Consider the following 26,683-nt stretch of genomic DNA (forward strand, 5'->3'; position numbering starts at 1 on the left):
GAGAACAATTACCTCCTTATGATTGATTTAAATTTGTTTCAAGTATTTTGTAATAATATTTAATCAGCAATTTAGATAATTTGGTTTTTGCCGGTTTTTACCAGGTTTTTGCCACTGTCCTAGCAAAAAACCCTTTTTGCCGGCAAAAACTCCAACCCTGCTTAAAATTTGTTTAAAACAATTTTATACTTTAATTGGATTTATATTTTGTACTAACTACTTTTGGAGTGACCTTAATATATGATATGCAAAACGTTACTCCTACTTGTATTTTTTACATTTGCTTTCTATGTAGGCTGTTAAGATACCAATTTAGAAGCATTATAGTGTGCATAAATATAGAAATAAATTTGAATGAGTTCAGTGGAGGGGCACCAAATTCATGAAAAAATAACTCCTGGAAAAAGCACCTCTGTTGAATATCCCCAGTATCATTTGCAGGCCCCACAACTTTAAATTTTTTTTCTTTGATTTAACAAAAAATTTAACAGGATGTCTGCTAACATTGTAGTTTGTTTTGCTCACAGAAGTTTATGGTGGACTACTTATCAGAAATCACCAAAACTTGGCAATTATTCTAGCGTTTTCTCAGTATGGAATCTTGTTGTAGTTGTTACACCTACTTAACTTTATGTGTATCGTGAGCCGCGGTGGCTCAGGGGATAGAGCGTTTGCCCTCCAATGAGGTGAACCATGTTCGAATCCCGGAAATGGCTGATCGATATGAATTCCGCATCCGGCTTGCACAGACCACGGTGCTGACATAAAATATTCTCAGGTTAGATGGGTCATGTGTTAGAGGCCCCTTGCCATCAGACTAACCGTGTGAGGCTTTCATGGTTTTTCTGTCCATGTAATGCAAATGCGGGTTAGTGCCATCAAAAAGATCTTCACAAAAACAAATTTCTCTCAACAGGTACTTGATCCAAGAGTGCCCTTGTCTTCTGGATTGTGTTCTAAATGACAAGACTACAGAGTTGAACGTTAGTAGTCGCAAACCCGAAATTGGGTCGGCTGTTCAACGCCGGTTATAAAATAAAATATATTTGTCATGGTTTTTCAATTATTTCACCAAGTTTTGAAGGAATCACCATTCTAAGATAAATTACATTTATTATATTCAAGTATGTGTGTGCTGCATGTTGCTTTTATGCTTAACATGCTATTGTTAAAAAATTGTTGTACCAGCGCTTAAGCTTCAATTCAACTTGTTATCTATGAATAAGGTATTCATCTCAGAATATTTTCTTTCTTTTTACAGGGTTCATGTATCATGGAAAATGCAGGAATCCTAAGATTTCAACTGAATTCCTATGAGTAATGTAAGTTAATATACTAGTTAAGCATTTATTGATTTTTTTTAATTCATATTTCACTATTATATTTATATAATTAATACTTATTTAATTAATATTTTATTCCTTTTTATTAATTAATATATGAATGTTTTTTTTTAATGAAACTTATATACAGGTTACTTGTATTAAAAGTAGTGCTTAAAAATAAAAAAAAATGATGTTAAATACCATTTTAATTACTTTGGGAAATTCGGCATTAAAATTTATAGAAGTATCAGGTCAGAATACATTTTAAAAATTATTTTTTCAGTTAAAGAGTAATTTATCTTATGACCATACAAAAGGATTCTTTTCATATTTTCAATCACTTTTAGGATAAAAACAGTAGAACCTCGATGAAACATTTTGCGAGGGACTATTCATTACGAACTATCGATGTGAGAAAACAATGAATCTAAACTAAAAATATCAAATAATAATGACTAGAAAAGTATGAAAATTAATAAATTTACACTAAGTATAAAAAATATTAATTGAAAAAATTATGTACATTCTTCAAAAATATTTACAATGCGAAAGAAGGCTAGATAAATATATTTATTTCTTTAAAGTATTTGGTAATTTTTGGTTTCTCTTTCTACTCAGCACAAGCAGTAAATTTTTGATATTTGTTACAGATTGCTGTTCATTTTCTGAAAGTTCATATGAATACTAAAAGTTCCATATTTTTTTAAAGGGTTCAAGGGCTTATACAAATGTTTGTCATAATTGGTTGTGTTAAGTTTAGTCTTCATCAGCTTCTGCAACCATTTCTTGAACCCACAACGTCAAAAGTTTAAACTTTTTTATCAACTGGTGCATATAAATCAAACCTGTTGTTTGAGGTGTTTTACCCAAACTGTAAGAAATCCACATCTTCTTCATTATTAGCATCTGGAATAACTGTATTCTTTTTCTTTCAGAACAAACTTTAGTATTTTTTTAATGTTGGCAGAATATTTGAATGATGGATGTGGGAATTAGCTAATTTCAAATATTAACATTATAAAAATAACATTTGTGATGGGACCCTTAAAACAATACGATATATATGGGAAGGTGCAAGAACGATAGAGAGGTTTGACGGTTATAAAATGTTCTTTATTTTCTTTGAAAGCATATTCTCTTACCATGCAATTTTAGCAACAAAAAAAATAAAACTTTAAACTGATATATTTTATGTAAAAGAATTTGAAATATTTAATAAATAAAAATTATTGTAATGTCCATAAATTTGCTCTATTCATTAAAACATAATTACCAACTAAGCAATTAATTCTTAATGAACCAAGTGATTGATACATGCAGCAATTTTCTTTCGATTACAATCAATTTAGATGATTTTATTTATCTCTCATTATGCAAATTAATGACTCATAGCTTATGGAATAGCGCATTCCTTAGTGGTCTTGATTGTGAGACATGGTTCCCAGTAGATCACCAAATTTATGCATAACTGGCAGTAGTCAGTGAGTGGGTAGATGATCATTTTAATCAGTCAGCTTAGAGGGTAAGGGTGTGCAGTATCAGTAATCATTTAATTGTTGTACTGTAATGTGCTCGATTTTGCTTGCAGGTCTTTAGACTCCCGAAGCAGGGGGAGCCATCCTCTTCGGAAAACTTCAAAATTATGATTACTCGACTTCGGATTGTCCTCGAGGATGCCTCCCAGACTATTGTCACACACACGCACAACTCAATTTTGACTTAAATAAAATGAAAGTGAAGTGACTTTTTAAACACTAAGAATAATTATTGAAAAAAACAACTGAAAATGTTTTTGCTATTGGTTCTTGTCTTTAAAGGGTGTCAATTCAACTTGCGGGGAAAGTCCGTGTCAACCTTCATCTATCAAAAAGTGCCCCAAGATTGAATTGAGTTAGCATGTCTTATGTACTAGTGAATTGATGTTTAACTATCATAGTGGTAGTTACGCCACAATTCTCCCCCACAAGAATTATAGCAAGGATTGAATTTGATGAAGTGGTGAGAGCTGTATTAAGTTTACCGAGTTGTCGTGAGAGCTGTATTAAATTCATGACTGCGTGCGTGGTCTCTCTTGTGTTGCAATTAGCAGTTGAGTGTGTGCAGAATCCTGTTGTGTATAAATGAGACTGAGAGGCAACAGTTTGGGGAAGAGGATGACGTGGTCACAAATAGCAAGTCAACTGTTCAACGTGAACAGTCGATCGAAGCGGGCGTTCCTTTCGATGAAGACAAGTTTATATCCCGTCTGGGTCACCGATGTGGGGAAAGAGCTTTCGACTATGTCGACCTTCATCTATCGAAAGGTACCCCTGGTAGACGGATCATGGGTTAGTGTCCCCTTGCCGTCTGGCTAACCGTTGGAGGTTTTTGTGGTTTTCCTTTCCATGTAACCCAAATGCTGGTTAGTTCCTTTAAAAAATCTTCTACTAAGGCAAATTTCTTCCAATTCTTGATCCAGGAGTTCCCTTTTCTTCTGGATTGGGCTCAAAATGACAGGGCTACGGAGTTGAACATTAGCAGTCATAAACCCAAAAATTTGGGTTGGCAGTTCAATGATGGTTATATAATAAAATAAAAGGTACCCAAGATTGAAATGAGTTAGCATGTCTTATATACTAGTGAATTGATGTTTAATAATCATAGTGATAATTACACCACAAACTGTTCAACATTTTTTCTTTGCTAATATAACTTTTTATGTTTAGTTTAGAAGGAAGAAAAAATACCTTTTTTGAGTATTAAAATTTCATTTTTTTAACATTAAATTATATATTTTTTGTTCCAGGGTAATGCATTTCTACAACTTCTTGTTGTTTAGTATTCAAGTCAAGCCCAAAAATGCTTCAAAAAGAAAAATAGGTGGATGGAGAAAGCTTAGGTATATTTTTTTGAAATATTTTTGATACATTAACCCTTTTGACCCGACTTTTGCAGCATTGAAATTTAAATATAAAAAGGAGTTTACGTTAATGCTAACATATTGAAATAAGCATACTATAAGTTTAAAGTTTTCCACTTTTCCCCGAAATCTCCTGGGACAATATGTCCCAATTGTCTTGAATATTCTAAAAATATCTATATATTGCATGGAAATAAATAATATAAATGCATCGAATTATTTATTCTTACCGCTAGTTATAGAAACCCAAAGTTGCCGTTATAAAATAATCAAAACAAAAACTGAAATTTTGTCCTTAAATTTTTTTTTTCAATAATGGGATATATTGTCCCACTGGTAAGTACGATTAGGACACTTTATCCCACAAAGCAAATTGTGTCAAAATTTCTGATACTTAAATAGGTACAATTATTAATGAGTACTCAATGAGAACAAGCAACTATTTTTTTCAAAATGTAAAAAAAATATAGTTGAACTTACCTAAAAAAAAATACGTAAATTAAAACTAAATTGACTGGAGTGCTCGTAAACAGAATACCTCCATTTTGAACATGAGAGTGTTGCCAAGTTCCTGTAGTCATATTTTTATTCCCTAATGCCTAAAGAACCCTGAAAACATAAAAACGCCGTTCAAAATTGGAATATGTTTATCCATTAGCTAATAAAGTTGAATCTTTTTTGGACTTATATATCCCATTCGGGTCGAAAGGGTTGAGTAAATATATTTTAGTTGTCATTTCTACAAATGTATGTAAGTACTACTTTTTGGTTTAAGATAAAGTTTACATATTTTAAGAATTTAAAAAAAAAACTATGACTTTTCATGGATGTCAGTAAAGTTTTGAAAAAAAATATCTTTTGTTGATGTAATTCATAAAATAAATGCAAGAATCACTGGGTATTGTACATATTAAGTTAAATAGTCTTCATTTTTATGTATTTTACAAATTTGATTTATAAGTATTTTCTTTGTTATTATGCATTGTATTTATTGTTTATTTTGTTTTATTTTAAAGCTTTTTTATTTTGTTTATTATGTTTTAACAATTTTCACTGCACTTAAATATTATATGACATTCTTTAGAAAACGGCACTTTATGGACCAGAACAGGAATTTGCTGAAAGTTTTGTAAGCCAAAACATTAAAAATGTAAGTTTTTTTTTTAAGAGAAAGAGAAAAACATTAACTTCACTTTTAGCTTAGTTATTTACTTTCAAGCTTCTTCTTTACTCTCTGCTTTTTCATCTGTTTTGCTTTTATTTTTTATTTTGTTTCAATCAGATGCTTCAATGAATTACACAATGCTCTTAGCTTTGCCTGAATTTTTCTTCTCATTATCAGTTATGTAGCTTTTGAATGAGAAAAAAAAACAATTTTATATTGCTAATTCTTTTACTCATTTTTGATAAGTATTTCTAGTGTGAATTTTACAGTTATAAGGGGAAGACCACTGCGATTGCCTGAAGAATTAATTTTCTAATTAAATCTGTATTTATAAAATTCAAAGTCATTTGTCACTAATTCTGCCACGGACTAAGAAAGATAAAAATTTAGAATGTGTGCTCTTTATGAGATAATTAAAGAAAATAAAGTTTCATTTTGATATTTTGTAATTATCAAGTAATTTAAAAATTGTTGAGGATCAAATTCAGTTATTATGTAATATTACACATTTTGATTTACGGTGTTAAGAGAACGTAAAAATGCCATTTTTGGTTAGGAAGCGACCTTTTTATCACCCTTCAACAGTAATGCTAAATAACTTGTTTCCACCCAGATACAAGTCTCAAATTTAGTTCACGTATTCTTTGTGAGATAAATAACAGCAAAAAAAAAGTGTTTTTTTTGATAATTACTGGGGTGAATGGAGCATAATTAACACTAAATTGACAGTGATCACGTTTTCACCTCGACAGAAGTTCCAAATTTAGATTTATTTTTATGAGGCATGTAAAAAACTGAAAAAGCTTTATTTTTATATCTTTAGTTATTTGGGGGTAATCCAGATAATTGGACAGTTATGTTTAATAACATGTTTCCTCAGATTATCGAGCATTTAGCGCAGTTTATCATTGCCTGGCTTTTGTGCCATTAAACCTCGAAGAGGTGAATTTATGCAGTTAGATGACTGTGGATCCGAGAAATGGGGAGTTTGTGTGGGTGAGCCAACTCTCCACCCCAGGCGAGTCAAAGAAAGATTTACGGCCATCCGATTTGTGCTTAAAATACTAGTGCTGAGGACTCTGAGCTGTGATGTCGAGGAGAGCAGAAACAATTCGTAAAAGACAACGAGGAACCAACTGGTAATCGTAGACAGCTAGTTTAATAATAAAATAACAACTATGCATGTAAAGCTCTATAAAACTTAAATAAGTGTGGTCAATAAAATAAACATGTCAAACGGAGACTTTTTAAAGAGTATGCTTTATGTGTTAATAGCGTAATATCTTCAATTTTCATCCAATTCATTGAAAAGTTTAGCAAAGGCATTTATGGTATATTCCATTACATGCAGTTTTGAGGTCGGGATAGCCTAGTTGGTAGCCATCCCCACTCTCTGCTTAGTAAATGGTGCCTAGTGCATGTTAAATCTGTTGGGTCGCAAAGACCTCCATGTTTCCAAACAAATCAGTATCTGGGATGAATGAATGGCTATTGTGTGATGTGTGGATGAATGAATGGCTGTATGAATGAATCTGCCCTTTAAAACGGGATGTGACGTGTCTGTGACTGAAGCTGTATTCTTGGCCCTAAAAGGCTTCACTGAAAAATAAGAAACGCTCCGTCTGCCTTAAATTCACTTGGTTTCACCAAGCAGGCTTGCTGGTATTGGCCAGTGGCATAAGAAACAACAATACATCGTTTTTTTTTTTAAAGTTATTTTTTACAAAAAAAAAAATATCTCAGTTTATTAACTATAAGACTTGATAATACACTCCGTGATTCTCCATGTTTTTTTTTTTATTAAAAAAAAATGTAGTGGGCAAATTAAAGATTTATCAATTAACACTGTGCATGTGATTTGGATTTTCCATGTTATAAATGCTTAGTGGCCAAATCTATTTCCTTTTTGTACTAGTTAACTTGATAATATATGAATCATATTGATTTTTAGTCTTCACCTTAACAAAAAGTAAAAAAGATTCATTGCAATTCACATAGCATGCTTAATGATTGGTGTGGAGCAAATTTTTTGAATCTAAATAGTTCAATCAGATGATGGATTTTAAATGTGTTTAACATTTTAATGTGACACATAATAAAGTCAAACCTTCTTATTCTATTTATGAACTGAGACATTCGTTGATGCCACACATGTTTTAAGTTACGTTAAATAGTGCTCGTTGTGGTGTAACTGAAATAACAGTTCTTCCACTTACATTCACATTTGTACTTTTACCGGTTGAAATCACTTTTTCAAACCTTCAATGAACAGATAATTAAAATTTGTAGCATAGCTACCACTATAATTATTCAGTTCCAATTACCTAGACATTCTATTCTATCTGGAGGTACCTTTAGACGTTGGTAGCTACACCCACATTGGGGATCAACCGGATGTGATTTGTACGTGTCTAGCTCGACTGAAGCGCCCACTTCGATTCGAACACACCTAGTTCAATAGACGGTCCACAGTTGACTTGCTATTGGTGGCTGCACCATTGTCCTCTCGGTGTTGCTATTAAGTTTCTATCACACACAATGGGTGCCTGCGCACACTTGATTGTTAATAGCAACACAGTGGCTATGCCCACAATCGCGATCTTAATATGGCTCTCACAACTTCTCTCAAAATGGCATTGAATTAACGAGAGATATCCATTCAAGGAATTTTATCACAGATTAAATTCTGGTGGGGAAGTAATGTAGCGTAGCTAACACTACAATTATTGAACTTCAATTCACTAGTATAAGATGTGTTAACTTTTCTATCAGGAGGTATCTTAAAATAGAGGACGGTTGACATAGCCTAGTCCCACAAAACATTCTGTTTTAGAATATGAAAAATATTCTAAAACAGAATAGGTAAATCTTAAAATACATAATTGGGGTCCTATTAAGGTCAGTAAAAATATTATTGTTAGTTTATTAATGTAAATGCAATGAGTTTAAGAAAAACTTTAATTTTGATAATCTTGCAGTGGTATTCCCCTTAAATCTTTTATTTTTGTTGCTCAGAAATTAAAATGTATTTCAAATAAGATAAAATAGCATTATTGAAAGCATTTGTGAGTTGTCTTTTAATATCTTTTCTGATGTTACAATCCCAAATTGTACTATTTTTTTTATATAAATAAATTATATATACACATACAACTTATTTAATAATATGTTGAAACTTTAATCTGTCATTGTTTTATCTGTACTTGAGCTGCAGTGGTTCAGTGATAAAAGGCACTCTGAGTTATTGGGAATAACTAGGATTCAATGGCGTCCTAAAGCCCACCCAGCTTTAGATCGGTACCAGCCTGTCTGGGAAGTAAAAGCGGCACTGATGCTTGTTCACGAAACTGTGACCCCTGGCCTATATTAGGCTTTTGCAAAAATGGTTTAAATTTTTTTTAAAACCTTCATTGTATTTTAAATGTACTGACTGAATTAACCTTTTTGGAAACGACTAGTACATCCATTGCATCCTAAGTCTGTTTTTTTTTTTTTTTTTAAACATATCTTTGGCTTATGAGAAATCATGTTGGTAGCGTTTTTTAAAAGTGCGTTTTTCATTGGGTGTTTTTTAAAAGTGCTTAATTTTCCTTTTTCGAAAATGAGATTTTTCTTTACCGTGTCGATTTTCGTCATGTATTATGCAAAAGTGTGTTTTTCACATTGTTCTATTTAACATTTTTGCAATTCATTCAACCTCAATCCACTTCAGCGTACCGTCGGTCCGTAGTGTATAAACTGCCAATCATTTTACGTATGTTAGATGAAATACTTGCGGGTCTGCATGTACGCCTACTGAGCTGGTATGGCTGGGTTCGGTGAAATTACTGCAGTCTCGTGTGCATTTTGCAAGATATTCTGAATTTCAGGCTTAATTTGCCACCCTCTGATATCGAACCGAAAAATCTCTCGATCATTTTATGATTGCTAATATAATCAAGAAAAGAGTTCTTTGTCAGAAACTAGTTATTCTATAATGGCTAATATAATCCACTAGTTATTCTATAATGGCTCATATAATTAAGAAAAGAGTTCTTTGTCAGAAACTATTTATTCTATCATGATCTTGTAAAGTCTTTGAAAATTATTTTGTATTTTGTTAATGTATATAGTGCTTACAAATATTTTTTGAGTGCTTAAAAAGTATTTAAAAGGTGCTTATTTTTTATTGAAAGGTTTGACTACTCACCCTGGTAATATGTTATATAATGTTGAGAGACTCATTCTGACGACAAAACAAATATAATTTCACAAAAAAATAAAAAAAATCTTTGTCCTTATATATTAAATACTTTTAAAGCAAGAAATAAAGAGTTTAGGTTACAACTGTTGCTCCAGCTATTTCAGAAAAATCAGGTTACGAAGGTTAGTTACTTAATCAAATAAAGCTGTAGATGATTGAAACTGCCTTTAAAAAAATAGTTTTTATGTACAATGAACAAAAAAGAAGAAAAGGGAATGCCCTGAATTTGGATCTAATGATCGAATTTAAATGTACTGGGACTCATTCTTAATGGTTCAAAGAGGTGATCTCAAATATGATAATTCTTTGAAGCAGACTATATTTTAAATAAAGAAATTTATCTGGATAAACACTAGGGCGTATCGAAAAAATCGAAATTTCTTAAATCTTTTTGCGGTAGTGCGGAAAAGATGTGAATTCCTATTATTAAAAAATGAGCGAAATCTTAAAACTCTGGGATGATATCTTCTGTTGCCTCAATGGGCCTAAAGCTCCAAAAATTGGACTAATAATGATTAAAGTACAAAAATTATTACCTAACCACAGATTTCGTTGATCGGTTTGAGGTAGCACTTAAAAGATACAATATTTTAAAAACAACTANTGGGAAACTTAGTCCCATACGTTTGCAAATATTAAATAGTATAGCAAGGTTATGCACAAAAACGTTTCGTCGTTTATATTTAATTTGAATTTTATACTATCGCTCTAACAAGATGCTTATGCTATACCCAATAAAGAAATAAGAAAGGAATTTAATGGAATATTAAAATAAAATCTTTTCATTTTAAAGGAGGAAATTAACAGAATTGTAATTTATGGTGTTCCGATTTGTGTTGATTAAATTTTAAAAAAAAATTATTTAAAGGAAATTTATAACTTTGTCTTCACAGGTATTTTGCAGCCACATAAAACAGTAATTTGAAAACTGAACATTAAATGTCTTTTTTTTTTAGTATAGTTTTTTTTTCGTTTAAAAAAACGAAACAGAAATCTTTTTCTTATTTTTCATAATTAAAAACTGAAAAATCTTGTCTTTTTTTGTTTCATCTTTACTTTTTACTTACAGTTTTTTTGCTAACAATTTTTTCTTTCCATTTGTTGTTTATTTAAAAAGAATCTGAGATGATTCTGCAGATGTAGTGACAATCTGCCGCGTCATTTGCCGGATTGCGACTATATCCATATTTTTACAATTAGGAATCTGAGTTCGTCGAAAATAAGGCATGTCAGAGAAAGTGCGTTGTTATGTCTGATTGGAAAGTTAGGATATCATATGTACTAATTAATTAGCTCATTTGAACCATTAATATTGAGTTCTGGTACTTGTAAATCGGATTATTAGATAAAAAATTATTTAGGTTGTTCCTTTGCTCTATGCAAACTTTCTTCTACTATTCTCTGATCTTTATATGCTCCTATAACAAAACGTAAATTATAAACAAAAATATTTTTCTCATTGTTAACTCTATCGACTGTTCTCTGTTAACTGTCTCAACATTTTAAAATTATATTGAACTTAAACTCAAAAGTTTTCTAAAATCTGAGGATGTTTTTTATTTTAGGGTTAAAACAGGGTATAATGCAGTATCTCGCTTGGCCTCCCTGCTTGGTTTTTGTTGCAAGGATGTGACCAACATGACGGAAAGTTCCACAATTGAAGTCACGGTACTGCCTGTACCTGTTGAATCTATGCTATATTATTATGGCAGTATATCCAGGGAGACAGCAGAATGGATTCTCTGGGATCGGGGCTGTCGAGATGGCATGTATCTATTGAGAGAAAGCAATTCAGATTATGTACTCTCACTCTGTTATCAAAAAAGGTAACCATTTATTGTACCTTTGTTTTACTGTACCTATTTTTTTATTTAAATAATTCTTAATGGATTATTGTAACTTGTGTTGAAATGTTTTGTGAAATTCTAATATTTTGTCAATACCAACTATATTTATTATGTTGTGGGAATTAGTATTATAGCCACGATCAGTTACTTTCAATAATTATGGATGGTTATAATAAATTATACTCTGGAAGCTGTTGAAGTACTGTGGAATTCCCGAATGTTTTGTAAACATTATCAGAAATATATATAAAAATAGGTCAGGATAGCCTATTTGGTACGGTGTTAGGCCTATGCCTAAGAGATGGTGAGTTTGAGTTCGTGCCGGTTGAAGGCTCTGATCCGTGCCGGTTAAAGGCTCCCCGCATAGCAAATGGTAACTGCTGTGCATGAACGCTGTCGAGTCACAAAATCCTCCATGTTCTCGTGACACATTATATCTCTGGGAGTACTGTATTGAATGTTGATCGTTCTCTGGTTCAGATCAAAATTACAATTCGTGGATGTATGAATGGGGTCACCCTGTAAACGAGCTGTGACGTGCGTCTAAGCCCGTTTATAGGGCAGATGTAAGTGACGTGAGGTGTATTTGCAAAATAAAGCTAATGACATATATTTTTTGTTGTAGTGTTCTTCATTATCGAATCAAGAAACTTAGCAGTGGTGAGGTTGGGCTGTGTGGTGTACCAAGACAAAAATTTGCAGGTCCCGTAGAATTAGTTCAAGGTGTTGAGGGCTTGGCCTGTAAACCAACATTGCCTTGTAATAAATCCTTAGACTCTGTTCTACCATTGACACACTGGGGTGTCACGGAAGAGGTCATTCGAAAAGCAATACTCAGAAAAGCCAAGGAATGGGGAATCGACGTAAGTACATCATTTCCATTTTAAATCTGATAAAATTTAACTGCATTTACTTTGGCTAGCGATTCCCAAAAGGTGTTCCGTAGATCCCCTGGAGTTTTGTAGAAGGATTCCGAGGGCTTAAGTTTTTTTCCCTATCCATTAATGCTTATATTATTTCAAATCAATTGTCCATCATTGATTTAATTTCGGTTGTTTACCTGAAATTATTTGTGTAAAATGACAGTGGAAAAAATAGCAAAAATTAAAAATTTCAATAATAATGCATTGAATAAATTATGAAAATAACATGAATTTTTAAAAAATATGTATTTCTCATTGAGCCTTTCAATTCAAAATAAAACAACTAATTTCTTAAATAAAGAATTATGTTCCTTTGATTATAATTTTCAATATTTATAGGTTTTTTCTTTTTTAAATTCATTTTCAGCAAACATATACACCAAAATTTCTTTCTTTTTTTCCGTATCCATCTATTCGTAGTTTCTAGTTAACTTTTTTTTATAATGCCGGTATTCACCAAAATGACCTCAACTGTTTAGTGTTAGACTACTACTGGAAACAAATAGGATCCTGATTATCTAATATCTACGTAACTCAAAGATATTTATTTCTCCTCTACAAGCCTCTTTCACGCATAAAAAATCATAAATACTTTTAAAATAATTAGTTAATAGGAGAAAACAGTATTACTTAATGATAGATTTGCCATTTATAACATATGGAGGCAAGTAGAGTTTGTAAACAGAAAGACTGGTTTCTCTTTCTGTGGAAAGAAACTATATCATTTACTGTACTGGATAAACTTTGTAAAGCTATATTAGGTTGTAATAAAATGCAACTTTCCCCTTTTTCACTGGAGCGAACTTCTCATAGTCTGCCGCTTATTTTGCTTGCGTCTAACTAGTTTACCTTATTTATTTTCCATTCATTTATTTACAGGAAGATAAGCTTGATACTAGTTTAACAGAGAGCTATAGTGATATAAAACTTCTTATCACTAAAACCTTGCATGAAATACAACCCTGGTTCCACGGTATTTTGTCGAGAGTCGAGGCCGAACAGGCTATTGAGGACAGTGGTCATAAAGATGGAAAATTTTTGTAAGTATTTTTCTGTTGGATTATTTTTTTTTAAAAATATTTTATGTTTAATTAGTATCAACTTTTAATCAAAATTTCATTTCAGAGTTCGAGAACGTGACGACAGTAGTTATGCTCTTTGTCTGAGTCACTCTGGTCGTATCAAACACTATAAAATCGATGTTTTGCCATCAGGAGAATTTGCTATTCAAGATGGTCAAAGATTCCCCAGCATCATGGCTGTAAATATATTTCATTTTTGCTTTGCTATGAATTTGAAACCAGCTTCATGTACTCATTATTATCTCAGTTGATTGATATACTCTCTTGCTCTTTTGCTAATATGCAAATTTCTGAAAATGTTTTATATTCAATTCAAAATATTTCTATGTAATTGAAAGCTGTTTTGATAGAAATACTTGTGTCAAATACTGTCAATCAAGTTTATCAATACTGAAAAATCAGTTTTAACTGCAAATTTATAAATATGTCAGTTATAAATTACTTGACGTTCTTATTACCAATGTATGTTGATTATTATACATTTTTGAATAAAGTTAAAACGAAATGAATAAAGATGATGGTGCATAAGTGAACATACTATATTTTCAGTTCTATGAACAAAAACCTTCCCTTAATGCTAATAAATTTTAAAAGAGATTTATTTTTGGTTGCTATTTAAAATATAGTGAGAAATAAAATTTATTATCATAATTCTTTGCTGTGGTGAATTGACAAAAATTAGTATCTATCAAAATCAGTTTAATAATATAATTGTGCCTAAAAAAGTAAAATAGCTTGTTCTGTCACTTACCTAAAAATCAACTTAACCACTTTTACATTTTCTGAAACCAAAACTAATGATATTTTCTTTTCAGCTTGTAAGTCACTACACTTTGTTCAGTGATGGTTTATGGTGTTCTCTTCAAGATCCTTGTGTTGTTCCTCCCCGCAGATCAAGTGATAATACCTCTTCACAGTCTAGAACTCGAAGCTCAGACATCAACACCGATAGGACTAGTAATCATCATCAAAGTGGTGGAGGAACTCTTGAGCGTAATAAATCCTCATCACTCCGCCAAGGGGCTACAAACAGTGAGGGTGGCTCACCTCCCTCCAAAGCTAGTCGTTTTTTAAACAGCCTGAATCAACGGAAGCTGTTTTCTAAGATATTTTCATCCGTAGCTCCTCAATTCTCTTCTCAGACTTTGCCTCAAAATGCAAATAATACAAATCCATCCACTTCTAATATACGTTCGTGCTTGTATCCATCTCTCAGTGATGACAACCTCGAAAGTGGTGATCTCTCTCGTTCTGTGCATGCCCGAATCTCCCCCGAACTGATCGGTACCCATCCCTCGACTCCTCCCACGAGTTCGAGAAAGAGTTCATTTTCATCTGTAGTCGGCGACGTTAGTTTTAAGGAAGGTAAAAAGGGAAACATACAAAAAGCTTCAAGCTTCGATTTTTTACCCGCGTTTCTTTCTCTATTCATTTACGGAGACGGTACTATGACTTCCGACAGGAAAGTTAAAAAAGGAACTCCCGAATCCTGCCACAGAAAAACTAAAATCGAAAGAGATAAAGTAAATGATGCAACTTCCAATTGCAATGGTGCAACGGTACACAGTTTATCCAGAATAATATCGGAAGAGTCTAAGAGATCACACAAGACAATGCCGGTCCCCGCGCCTCGGTTATCTCTGGCCAGGAAACTGAGCAGGAGGACCGGCCCCGTATACGCTAATCGAGAAGCGTTGGCCGCGACCGGCCGCTCAATCAGCTTGGGAGAAAATGCTTCGAGCATAGAAGAGAATGTAACAAACAAAACAGTTCAAAACGGTCTGCCTATTCCTCAGTCATTCATTAGAAGTGCCTCTTCTCCATCAGTTGTTTCACATTCCAAAGTAAAGGCTCAGTTACCCGCCGTACCGACGCGCCTCTCGACTTCGGAAGGCTGTGAGCCCATCATCTCGTGCATTACTTCTGTAATTAATGAAAGCTGTAGAGCGTCGTCTCTAAATGGTCATCTAAACAGTCATCCAGTGCCAAAGCCCAGGAAGAAAATCCCTGTTCAAGAAAGTGACACTAGTTGTGAGTCTTGTGCCTCTGTAGATAGTAGCACCTCACCCACCTTAACGGAAATTTCAGAAGTAAGTATTCCAAGTTTGCTAAATTTACATAATGCTTTTTTAGCAGCTATTGATTTTTACATAGTTTTAAAATATGAACGTAATGTTAAACTTGCTTTAACTATTTGGTTGCCATTGGAAAGCAAAAATTTCTTATTGATTCCAATCCTTTAAAAAATATATCCTTCTACAAATTCTTTTTTATTTTATTTAATGGAGTTAATTACTGAATAAGCAATTCACAACCATGCTAGAAGCTTGCAACCATGCTTTTTTATTGTTAAGGAAAAGTCTACTTCCAAGTGTGCAGGTATACAAATTTCAGGGTTGGAGTTTTTTCCGGCAAAAAGGGTTTTTTGCCAGGACAGTGGCAAAAACCTGGTAAAAACCGGCAAAAACTGGTAAAAACCGGCAAAAACCAAATTATCTAAATTGCTGATTAAATATTATTACAAAATACTTGAAACAAATTTAAATCAATCATAAGGAATAATAATTTTGATACATTACATGAAAAAATTATTTTTAACATATTAATAATTAATATAATGGTAATAATTTTTAAAAGATTGAAAGTTTGTGATCTCTTTTCATTTTAGAATCCTAAAATAAATGTTTTTTTACAAATAAATAAATATTATTATTTGTATAATATTATTATTTATTATAAAAAATTATTATTTGTACAATAATTAACTACACATGTTGATAGATATTTTATGCTTTAAATTATAGTTATATTAATTTAAAATAAGTTCATTTCACTGGAAAAAAGAGAATAATCACAAATTTTCCAATCAATAATGTTTTAAACTACTAAAATGATATATTATTACATTATCATTTAATTATGGAATAATAGTTTTGTTAATTTTTTTGTAATTATTTATATTCATAGTATATATTTCAATTTTAGGAATAATTTTGTATCAAAAATGTGTTTTTGTCCTCTCATCTTGGAAAATATAGGTTTTTGCCACTTTTTGCCACTTTGCTTGGCAAAAACCTGTTTTTGCCAGGACGGTTTTTACCGGTATTTACCATGGTTTTTTCCACCTGCGGCAAAATCTTGCCAACCCTGACAAATTTATTAAGATTTAATTGCTCAGTAACTATTTGACTAATTGTTCTCAAATTTTGTATTTTGCCATTTAAAATTACATTCTTTGAAATAATGTAAAAATTTTTATGTCTGACATTTCAAAACTTTTTCTGACTAGTATTAAATAAAATAATGAAACATAACAAATGAAAAATATTTTTTGTATAGAATTATCTTTGAATAATCATTTTATAGTTGTATGAAAAGAGTTTTTGATTTGTTTGAAATGTTCACAAGGTGTGGCAATTATGCAAAATGTAATATAAACATTACATGATCTAAGCTTTCTGAGATTCTCATGACCAAACTATTATGTGTCTGATATTGTAACTTAAAATTTCATCTACGCTAAATAATTAGCATAGTTAAGATGAAGACCTTAAACCATCAAGATTGAGTTCTAGTACGTGAAAATTCAATTATTTGATCAAAAGTCATTTTTTTACTAAAAGGCGCTTTGCGTGATAAATTTTTTAATAGCCAAGCACTGAGGTATAATAAAAAATGAATGAATAACTCTGATAAACTTTAATACGACTTTTTCAAAATTTGATTTTTCAGGTACTATTTGACTGATTGCAATCAAATTTTGTCGTTGAAAATTCATTTTTAACATTTGGTAAAAAATTTTATAATTTACAATTAGAAATTTTTCATCTATTATTTGAAATAATAAATATTTACTGAAAGTTATAATTTGCGTAGAATTATCTTTGGATAAACAAATTTTATAATTGTGTGCAAAAATCTTTCAATTTACTTAAAAACTTTTCCAGATATGGCAAAATATGCAAAAAGTAAAATTAACAATAAGTGGTTCTGACTTGAGGCTGCTGTTCTGACCAAACTAATAGGACCACATTTCCCGAATTACGGCTAACCTAATTTGGGGGTCAGAAATCCGATGAAAAAAAAGGTATGTTTATTCGTCGATTCAAATTCCGCATACAACTCGCACCGACCACAGTGCTGACAGGAAGTATCCTCGGTGGTTAGCAGATCTTGGGTTAGAGTCCCCTTGCCGTCAGGTTAACAGTGGGAGATTTTCGTGGTCTTCCTCTCCATGCAATGCAAATGTGTTATTTCCATAAAAAGTCGAAGGCAAATTTCTCCCAATGCTTGATCCCGTAGTTCCCTTGTCTTCTGGATTGGGTTCAAAATTGCAAGGCTACATAGTTGAACATCATGGTCTAGCTTGCAACTAGACCTTGAGGAATAAGCCACACACACTATTTTCTTTATTTCACATATTGTACATTTTCAAATGCTCTTAATTGTAATAATTCTTTTCAGTTTGGACAAGAGTCGTTCAGTGAAGACATATTTCCCAGTGATATTGTTGCTGATGAAATTGATCTCCTGCAAGATTCTACACCACTCATTGAAATGGAATCTCTCCATTCCACCAATCCTGATCTCCAAAATGAAACAAATGGTGTCTCATTGCAAGATACATTCATGCAGTGTGATTTTGAAAGCAGCAGGACACAAACAAAGCTCTCTTCAGGTGGTAAACCACCTTGTGATGTAAGTGAACTGTCAGTAGTATCATGTGACAGCAACATTTATGCTACTCTTAGTGGCAGCAGTGATGTTATTTGTCTGCTTAGCAATGATGTTCCATCACCGCCGTCTTCCACTCCTGCTAATGCTACAACTCATTGTCCCGAGGGTATTTTAATTGATTTAGGTAAAATATTAGTTTCAATTTTACCTTCTGTTTCAGAGTCTTTTTTTTGCAATGTTTTTACTGTTTGGATTTATTTTATGATTTTTTTCCCTTCCTAAAATGCTTTATTGGGGATCTGAATCTTTCTTTAAACAGCTATTTTTATGCCATATTAGAATTTCATATTTTTAATATTTTTTGCACTTTACGATTTAAGAAAAAAAAATTTCAATGTGGTTTTGAATAATGTATTTTTACACTAGCAATTTATAAGATTGTAACAATTTTATGAAAATATCAAAAGAAATGGAATTAAATCTTCATTTTAATTCTAAATGTTTTTTTTTTTTTTTTTTTTTGAAAGTTCTAAAACACCTATGATTTAATGTCCTTTGAAAAGAAAGAAGGCCATCTCAGATTTCCATTTTTTAATTGGAGAAAAACTAAGAAGCACGCTTTCAACAATTCTTAAAATTTCACACCTGAAAAAACCTCTTCTATCTGGATCTGGTTTCTTTGCAAACGTTTTTTTTTTTTTTTTATATTATTAAATAAATTTAAAATAGTAATAAAAATTTTTGATTTTTATTTTACATGAAATATTGCTAATTTTTGAGAAAGACAGATACCAATTGTCACTTGTGCCATTGATATCAAAAAAAATTCTATAACCAACCAAGTAATAGTGCAATTATGCTAATTAAAATCTGTTGACACAGCAGTACATTTTTTTTCAAAGTAGATTTTAAAATCGTGAAAATGTTAAAAATTATAACTATATCATTTGAAAATGCTTTATAAATATTTTAATTTATGATTTCTTAAAAATTTCTTTAATTTAAGTTAATTTTTTAAACACAAAATAAGTTGAATTGAATCTTGATTTAAACCAAGCTGATTTGAAGCAACAAATCCTGGTGTGAACCAGGATGAGGCGAATCCTAGCGCTGATAATAAAGAACATTTAATTATAATACAAAGATTAAGAATTTTTGATTTAAGGCTTACTGATTAATGTGTTAGGATAAGTGTTAAGTGAAAAATAAATACAGTAGAATCCTGATTATCCCAGTTAATGTGGGCCACGACTAGTTCGGATAACAGAAAAACTCTGTTAAACACAAGAGTATAAAAAGAAAAGAAAAACAGTAGTTATAAGTGTAATGTATTTAATAAATACAAAATTTATACGAGTGCACCACTTTCAGTTCACATTATAATTAAAAAGCTTGCTTAAAAACACTTAAAGAGCATACTTTAGGAAAATGGAAGAGTTTTTACTTTAAGTCCTTAATTGGTTTTTGTTTTACATTGCTTTGACACTTTTCTGCAGCAATGTTTCACCATTTTTTGGGGGATAACAGGAATGCTGGTGTCTTCTCTCTTGTTCTATATATTCAATAGCACTTTCGATAGCTTTTAGTCCATCTGTATGAGAGATTTTTATATTTTGATTTTCATCGTCACTGTCTTCATAATTTTTGATAGATTAATTTTTATTATTGACAATATTAACCATCATTTCATCGGATCAAGTTGCTGGATTATCGTTTTCCTGCATGTTAGGAAGATAAAATTCAGAATATTTTTTGGTCGTAGTTTTAAAAATAGAGAATAAACTAGAACAAAAAAAAACTTTAAATATTTTATAGCTCGCCTAAAGCGGAAGCTCGGATAATTGGGACTCTACTGTATTTTGTATCTCCAAAAATTAAGAATGTAACATTTTATGTTTTCTCTGAAACTACAGGTTTTTATTATTACTTAATTACTGTTTCCAACTGACTTATGTTTTATGTTTCAATTCATGTTTCTAATGTCTTCTGTTATCAATTGACTTATTTCTTATGTTTCCTCTTTTCAGACATTAGTGATAATGATCTGAATACTCTGTCCAATGAGGAATCTGAATTGGCTTATCTCACATTGAGACAATGTCGAAGAGGTCCTTTAAATCTTGACCAGAAATCAATAGATTTAAAAGAAAAAATTGGTAAAACATTTTTTTTATTTTCTGTTCCCTTTTTTGTTCCAAGTATATAACACTAAAGTTAACTTTTAGTTTTGTTTTAATGGAAAACAAGTTGTTTTATGTTATTAAAAAGATTTAGTTTAAAGTGGTAATAAACTATTAGAAATTTTAATGTCTGAAAGCTGTCGATTCAAAGTCCAAAAAGTGAAATTTTTTGTCTAGTTTATAATGACTACAAATATTTCTTGAAGATCTCCATTTCTCTAATTTTCTATTAAATGACGTATAGTTTAAAAAAAAAAATTCTTTTTCAATTAGTGTTAATTATTTTTATGACATAAATTACAAGGTATGGGGAGGAAAGATCACTCACATTCAAACAATAAATCAATTTTAAAAAAGTTGATTTTAAATCACAAAAATGTTTAAATTAAAATACAATAGGGAACCGATTATCCAGAACGATCGGGACCATCGCTATTCCGGATAACTGATTTTTTTGGTTTTCCGAATCGCTACAAAAAGCAGTTTTTTTTATTGTTAAACCCAACTGAAAAAAAAATATTTGGAAATAATCTTAAAAAGAAGAAAAAACGATGAAGTAATGCACTAATGATTATTTCCAAAATGATGGTAAGGTAAACATCTTTCAAAAAAGACAGAAAAATCCTAAAATCTAATGAGGAAAAAAAAATTATTATTCTTTTTTTAAAAAAATGGCTGGAAAATGTGTCGAATTTCGTTCCGGTTTTTTGGTTTTCTGGTTTCCCGATAACGGGTTCTGTACTGTAATTAGATAAGTTTTTTGCACAAAATTAAGAAATTTCTCTCTGATATAATAGTATTAAAAAGCGATTCAATGAAAAAATTTCATTTTTTATTCATTCATTTAATATTTTAAAAATAATTAGTAGAATTTCTAATCATTAAACATTTTCATTTATTTATTAAGTCTCGAGGTTCTGCGAAAAGATTATTGATCATTTAAGGTTCCATAACCGAAAAAAAAAAAATTGGGAATCACTGATATAGAAAGAGAAGTTAAATGGGACAACTAAAAGATATTTTTAAGAAGAAGGTATATTTTAAGATAAAGACTGTTGTCAATAAAAATAATAAAGCTGCTATAAGTGAACTAACAAACTGCCTTCTTCTTCTACTTACAATATTCAAATAACTATTTCTGTTTAATGATGCTTATGACAGTTTTATAAGTGATTCATTGCTATTAATTTGTGCCATAAACTGGTATGATGTTATACCACTTTGTAGTAGTACTAAAATACTAACTCTATTCATAAATGTATTTATGAAATCTTTCTTTAATACTTATGTTTTTTTCTTTCTTTAGGTACTGGCATTTTTTGTGATGTTTTCAGGGGAGTCTTTTCCTCTGGTCCTGTGGAAGTGCAATTTGCAATAAAAACTCTCAAGTGCAATAGTGTGCCTAATCCAAAAGTAAATAAAGTTATTTTAACTTGTACATTTGACTATTAAAAAAAAATTTTTTTTACAGTTAAACCTTATAAAAGATTTATACCAACCTTCAATTCTATAAAATATGGAATTTTTGAAAGGGATCTTTCTTTATCAGATTTACTTTTGGGTTAATGTAAAAGAAAACAGATCATAGTGCATCTTAATTGTAGTAGTGAAACATATTAGCTGTCTAATGATGGTGATCACTTCTAATTCCTGCTTGTTTATCTGAAACTATTATGTTACATAATTTTCAGTGTATATGAGTGTCAATGTTTTGAGTTTTGAAACTGATTTTGTGATCAAAATGTGAGTTAACTTAAATGAGATTTTTTATTTTAATAATTTATCTGTGCAAAACAAGTTGATTTTATTTATGAAATAAGAAATATGTTTCAACTCTTTAAAGTTTAATTACGGGTCCATTCCCTTCTCTCTTGAAATTAAACATCCATTAATTTATATTTTTTTAAAGAGTTTACCGTTTTTTTTATTCAAGGCTGAGGAGATTTTTTTTTATTTGGCTTAGAAAGTTTTACGAATTTCATAGTGAAAATACGAATATATAATAGAAGAAATAATATGCTAGAAACTTCTTGCAACATTTTAGTTTTAACTTTTTGCTAAATAGGTACAATCGTATGCTATTTCATGAATTTGCATGTTTAATTATACCACTTACCAATATTTTAAAAGCCTTAGACCGAGATAGCCTGTTTCATAGGGTGTTGGGCCCATGTCCAAGAGGTCGTCTCAGTTCAATTCCAGCTGGCTGAATTGTAGATGGTGTAATAAATAGTATCTAGTGCACATTAAATCTATCAGGTAACAAAGTCCTCAAAGTTCCGATAACAAATACCTCTGGGGGTACTGATTGGTTATTCTCTGGTGTAGGTCAAAATTACGATCTGTAGATATTTGAGGGGGTCTGCCCTTTAAAACGGCTGTGGTGTGTATGGCTGAAATCATATTCTTGGCTGTAGATGGCACCACTGGAAGACAAGAAATACCATGGTTTAAGTGGTTTGCTTAAATTAGCGTGGTTTCATCAAGCAGGCTTGCTGATATTTGGCAAGTGGCATTAGAAACAGCAACAATTGCATCTCTTTTTATACAGAGGATGCATAGCGTTTTTAAAAAGTGCTTAAAGGTGCTTATTTTTTATATAAATTTTTTAAAAGCCCTTAAAAATTTTGTTGTTTTTTTTAATTCGGGGTTTGTAAAAAGTACTTCATTTTCTATCTTTTAAAAAGAAATTATTTTCATTACCGTATTGATTGCAATTCTAAATTACAAAAAAAATTGTGATTTTCATAATGTTATCTGCATTATTTATCAAAAACTACTTATTTTACCATGATTATGTAAACTTCTTTAAAATGTTTTGAATTTTATTGATTTTATGTTTATAAATTAAAAACTTTAAACAATAGAACAAAAATTAATTTTTATTACTACACGGATCCTAATTATGATTTTTTTTTCGGGCGGGGGGGAGTGATTAAAAATATTTTTGAGTGCTTATAAAGGTAATTATTTTTTGTTGAAAAATCTGGCTAAGCACCCTGTTATAAGACTGATAAATCATTTGGTTTGTCACTTTTAGTGATTAGAAAGTATTTATTTTCTTGTTTGATGCTTTCATTGAGATTATATGTATTTCATTTTCTTTTTATAGAGTGAAATTTTGAAAGAAGCTCAAACAATGATTGCTCTTGACCATCCACATATAGTGAGATTGATTGGTAAGTTAATAATCCAAAATAATTAAGCATATTGTTATTGTTGATTTGCTTATTATTTTTATTATTGTCTGCATTGTATCTCAAAACAAGGGTTTTTTTTATAAATATTCTTTAAAAATGGCTTAATTGCTACTAAGAATTCATTTAGAATATTTTTATTATTTTTTGTCTTGCTAATAAAAAACTAAAACTTATTTTTTGTTAATTAGATATAGCTCTCTTATTTTTTAAGCAGGCTTCTTAATTTTGCCCATCTTAAATAAAACTATTCCAAAAAGAAACCCATTTCATGGAAAAATAGCTATATTGGCATGTTTTTAATTAAAAAATTGAAATTGTTTATTTCTTTTCCTAAAAATGTTACTCACTTTAATTTTAAAATTAAAATAGTATAAAAAAATCCTTATTTTCTTATTTACTAATTTGTATCTAATATTTAGAAGCACCTTAAAATTGAATTTTTTATATTCAAAATAATATGTTAGAATGTTAGTTTTTTATGTGTAAGAGCAAGCAGCTTTTAAAAACATTTTATATTTTGCTCATTTTTACAAATATTTGAAAGTTTTGCTAATGTTTAGCATCTTTATATATGTGTGTGTGTGTTTTGAAAAGAAAAAAGAAATTTAAATAGTTTGTTTTTCTTGCATAATTTGTTAACCTAAAAGTTGCTCAAATTTTCACCTTGAAATTGTGCCACCCATATAACAGTTTTTAATTTGATTGCCACTATTGTTTTTTTCCACCATTGAAAGTCATAAACTTTATGATTGTAGGTGTATCTGAAAGCAGCTGTTTTATGTTAGTAATGGAGCTTGCTCCATTAGGTCCACTTAGCAAATACCTGAAAATCCATAGGTAAAAACACATTACTATTTTTTATTAGAGAGATTTTGCACTCCCCTCCTGCCAGTTATCTAACATCCTTCCATCTAACTAGGTCAAAACTGTGAGATTTTACTCAGTAATTATAATCAAATGTAAGAGAAAGAAGTTAACCAGATGGAGAGTGAGGCAAAATCTCTCTACAACTTATTGTTGTTGAAGTATTAACAAAATGTCTACCAGAAGTCATTACACCCTGAGGAGTGAGGGTGAAATATTTAATTATCAAATTTTTATTCGATAATTTTTGATCCACAATTATCAAATCATCTGAAATTATTAAAATTGTATTTACTTAACCTTTTTGACCCATCTTTTGCTGCATTAAAATTTAAGTATGAAAAGCAGTTTGTGTTAATGCTGATATATTAAAATAAGTATACTATAAGTTTGAAATTTTCCTGGAAATCTCCTGAGACAATAAGTCTCAAATCATCTTGAATATTGTAAAAATGCCTATATATTGCGTGGGAATAAATAATGAAAATAATATAAATGCATTAAATTATTTATTCTTATCGAAGTTGTAGAAACCAGAAGTAGCCGTTTTAAAATAATAAGAAAAAACTAAGATTTTGTCTTAAAATATTTAAGACAATATTGAAATTTATTAACATGCTGAAGATGGCGTGCATCAATGAATTATCTATTCTTACTGGAAGTTGTCGAAACCAGAAGTTCCCGTTCTGAAATAAACATAACAAAAACTAAAATTTTGTGTTATGATATTTAAGAATAATAAAATAATTTATTAACATGCTGAGGATGGCATGCATCAATGAATGCCCAACTATTTTATATATTAATAAAATTGCTCTACATCCGTGCTTAGCGTGTTAATGAAACTAATACATTGAGCTGATTAAAACAATTTTAAAAACGTCCATACTTCGTTATTATTTTCCTCTTTATCTACCAAAATTTCTATGAACACCTGTTAGGGAATAAAATTTCATAAATGTAGGGTTGAAAAATGGCTAATTTTGCAATAGAGCTAATTGTCTTAATCTAACTCAATTGTTTTATGATTAGCGCAGATTTGAAATTAGCCGTTAATTTATTAGTATAATATTAGCGTAGCTGTTTTTTATCTGTATAGCTGTCAATCAAAAAAATACTTTTATGCGTATTAATAAAAAAAAAGGTTCTTGTAATAATATGAAAACAGTTAATACGCTCATTAATGGTTGTGGAACCGCAATCTGCTTGACTCTGCCTCACTAAAAAGTAGATTAGCCACCATAACACTACATATAAACTTTATTAAGTTGTTACTCAGAAATATTATTTTCAAACTGGCCCGTTAAAACTTTTCAGTTTATTTTTTCTCTAACTTCTTAATGTTTTACTAAACACATATTTTCTTGTATTAACTAGAATGAACCCATTTTTATGATTCTAAATTTCTTTTCAGAGAAATCAGCATTTGTGAAATTCTTTTATTGATGCTTCAAGTTGCATCTGCTATGGAGTATTTAGAGAGCAAACAATTTGTTCATCGAGATTTAGCAGCCAGAAATGTTCTTTTAGTTAATGAAAGTTTTGTCAAAATTAGTGACTTTGGAATGTCAAGAGCTTTAGGTCTTGGAAAAGAATACTACAGGGTAAATTCATTATTCATTTCTTCTTCTTTTAAATCATGATGAGTGTTTACAGCTCGCGCAAATTTTGTGAAGAAAAGCAAGGATGTTGCCTAGAAACTACAGGGCATGTGATTTTTTCGCAAAATTTGGCATTTATCTCTTCGTCCGTGAATCGAAAGTTATAATCCGATAACATTTTAACTGCCATCTAAAATTTAAAGTAAGAATTAAATTCTAAAATGTAAATTTTGAAATCTTCGCTAAATCGTGCTAAGAAGACGTTTTCATAAATGGGGACTCTTCCAAAAAAAAAAAATTTCGTTTCTTGGATTTTTATCACTTTTAATATTTGAAACTACTCTAGAATCCGCTAAAATCGCTATTCGTTGTATGGAAAATATGATGGTAACAACTGATAGATATGTTTATTTTGCTATTTTATTTTACATATTTTTTTCACCAAATTAACAGAAGATAACAATCCTTATAAAGCAACATTTTATCCTTACAGAGTTTTTAATGCCATTTAATGTGCTTAAATTACACGAATATAGTTTACATTTTAGACTAACCAATTGAGACATCACTTGGAATTAATGACTAATCATTATACAAAGTGTATTTTCAACATGATATTTGTCCTGCAGTCGACTGATCGTAAAGACACTGATCCCAGCAGATCGCCGAAGTCAAGC

General features: G+C 30.6%; 1 protein-coding gene across 9 annotated transcripts in view; it reads left to right on the forward strand.

The window, feature by feature from the left end:
- The window catches only part of LOC107451227 (tyrosine-protein kinase Shark), a 78,252-nt gene that overhangs the window by 43,776 nt on the left and 7,793 nt on the right, over window positions 1-26,683 (forward strand). For 5 of the 9 annotated variants that reach the window (XM_071186175.1, XM_071186176.1, XM_071186178.1 and 2 more), the window contains exons 2-14: window positions 1,262-1,322; window positions 4,111-4,203; window positions 11,198-11,458; window positions 12,105-12,342; window positions 13,282-13,442; window positions 13,528-13,663; window positions 14,300-15,574; window positions 17,949-18,345; window positions 20,189-20,317; window positions 21,648-21,754; window positions 23,454-23,520; window positions 24,297-24,378; window positions 25,820-26,009. In XM_071186175.1, the coding sequence (XP_071042276.1) occupies window positions 1,321-1,322; window positions 4,111-4,203; window positions 11,198-11,458; window positions 12,105-12,342; window positions 13,282-13,442; window positions 13,528-13,663; window positions 14,300-15,574; window positions 17,949-18,345; window positions 20,189-20,317; window positions 21,648-21,754; window positions 23,454-23,520; window positions 24,297-24,378; window positions 25,820-26,009 (3,138 nt within the window). In that variant the 5' untranslated portion in view covers window positions 1,262-1,320. Of the gene's footprint in view, window positions 1-1,261; window positions 1,323-4,110; window positions 4,204-5,308; window positions 5,375-11,197; window positions 11,459-12,104; window positions 12,343-13,281; window positions 13,443-13,527; window positions 13,664-14,299; window positions 15,575-17,948; window positions 18,346-20,188; window positions 20,318-21,647; window positions 21,755-23,453; window positions 23,521-24,296; window positions 24,379-25,819; window positions 26,010-26,683 lie in introns of all 9 variants that reach the window. The other 4 variants (XM_071186181.1, XM_043043056.2, XM_071186180.1 and 1 more) reach the window with 1 other exon arrangement.

The sequence above is a fragment of the Parasteatoda tepidariorum genome, chromosome 10 (genome assembly GCF_043381705.1).
Source record: "Parasteatoda tepidariorum isolate YZ-2023 chromosome 10, CAS_Ptep_4.0, whole genome shotgun sequence".
In the NCBI taxonomy this organism is placed as follows: domain Eukaryota; kingdom Metazoa; phylum Arthropoda; class Arachnida; order Araneae; family Theridiidae; genus Parasteatoda; species Parasteatoda tepidariorum.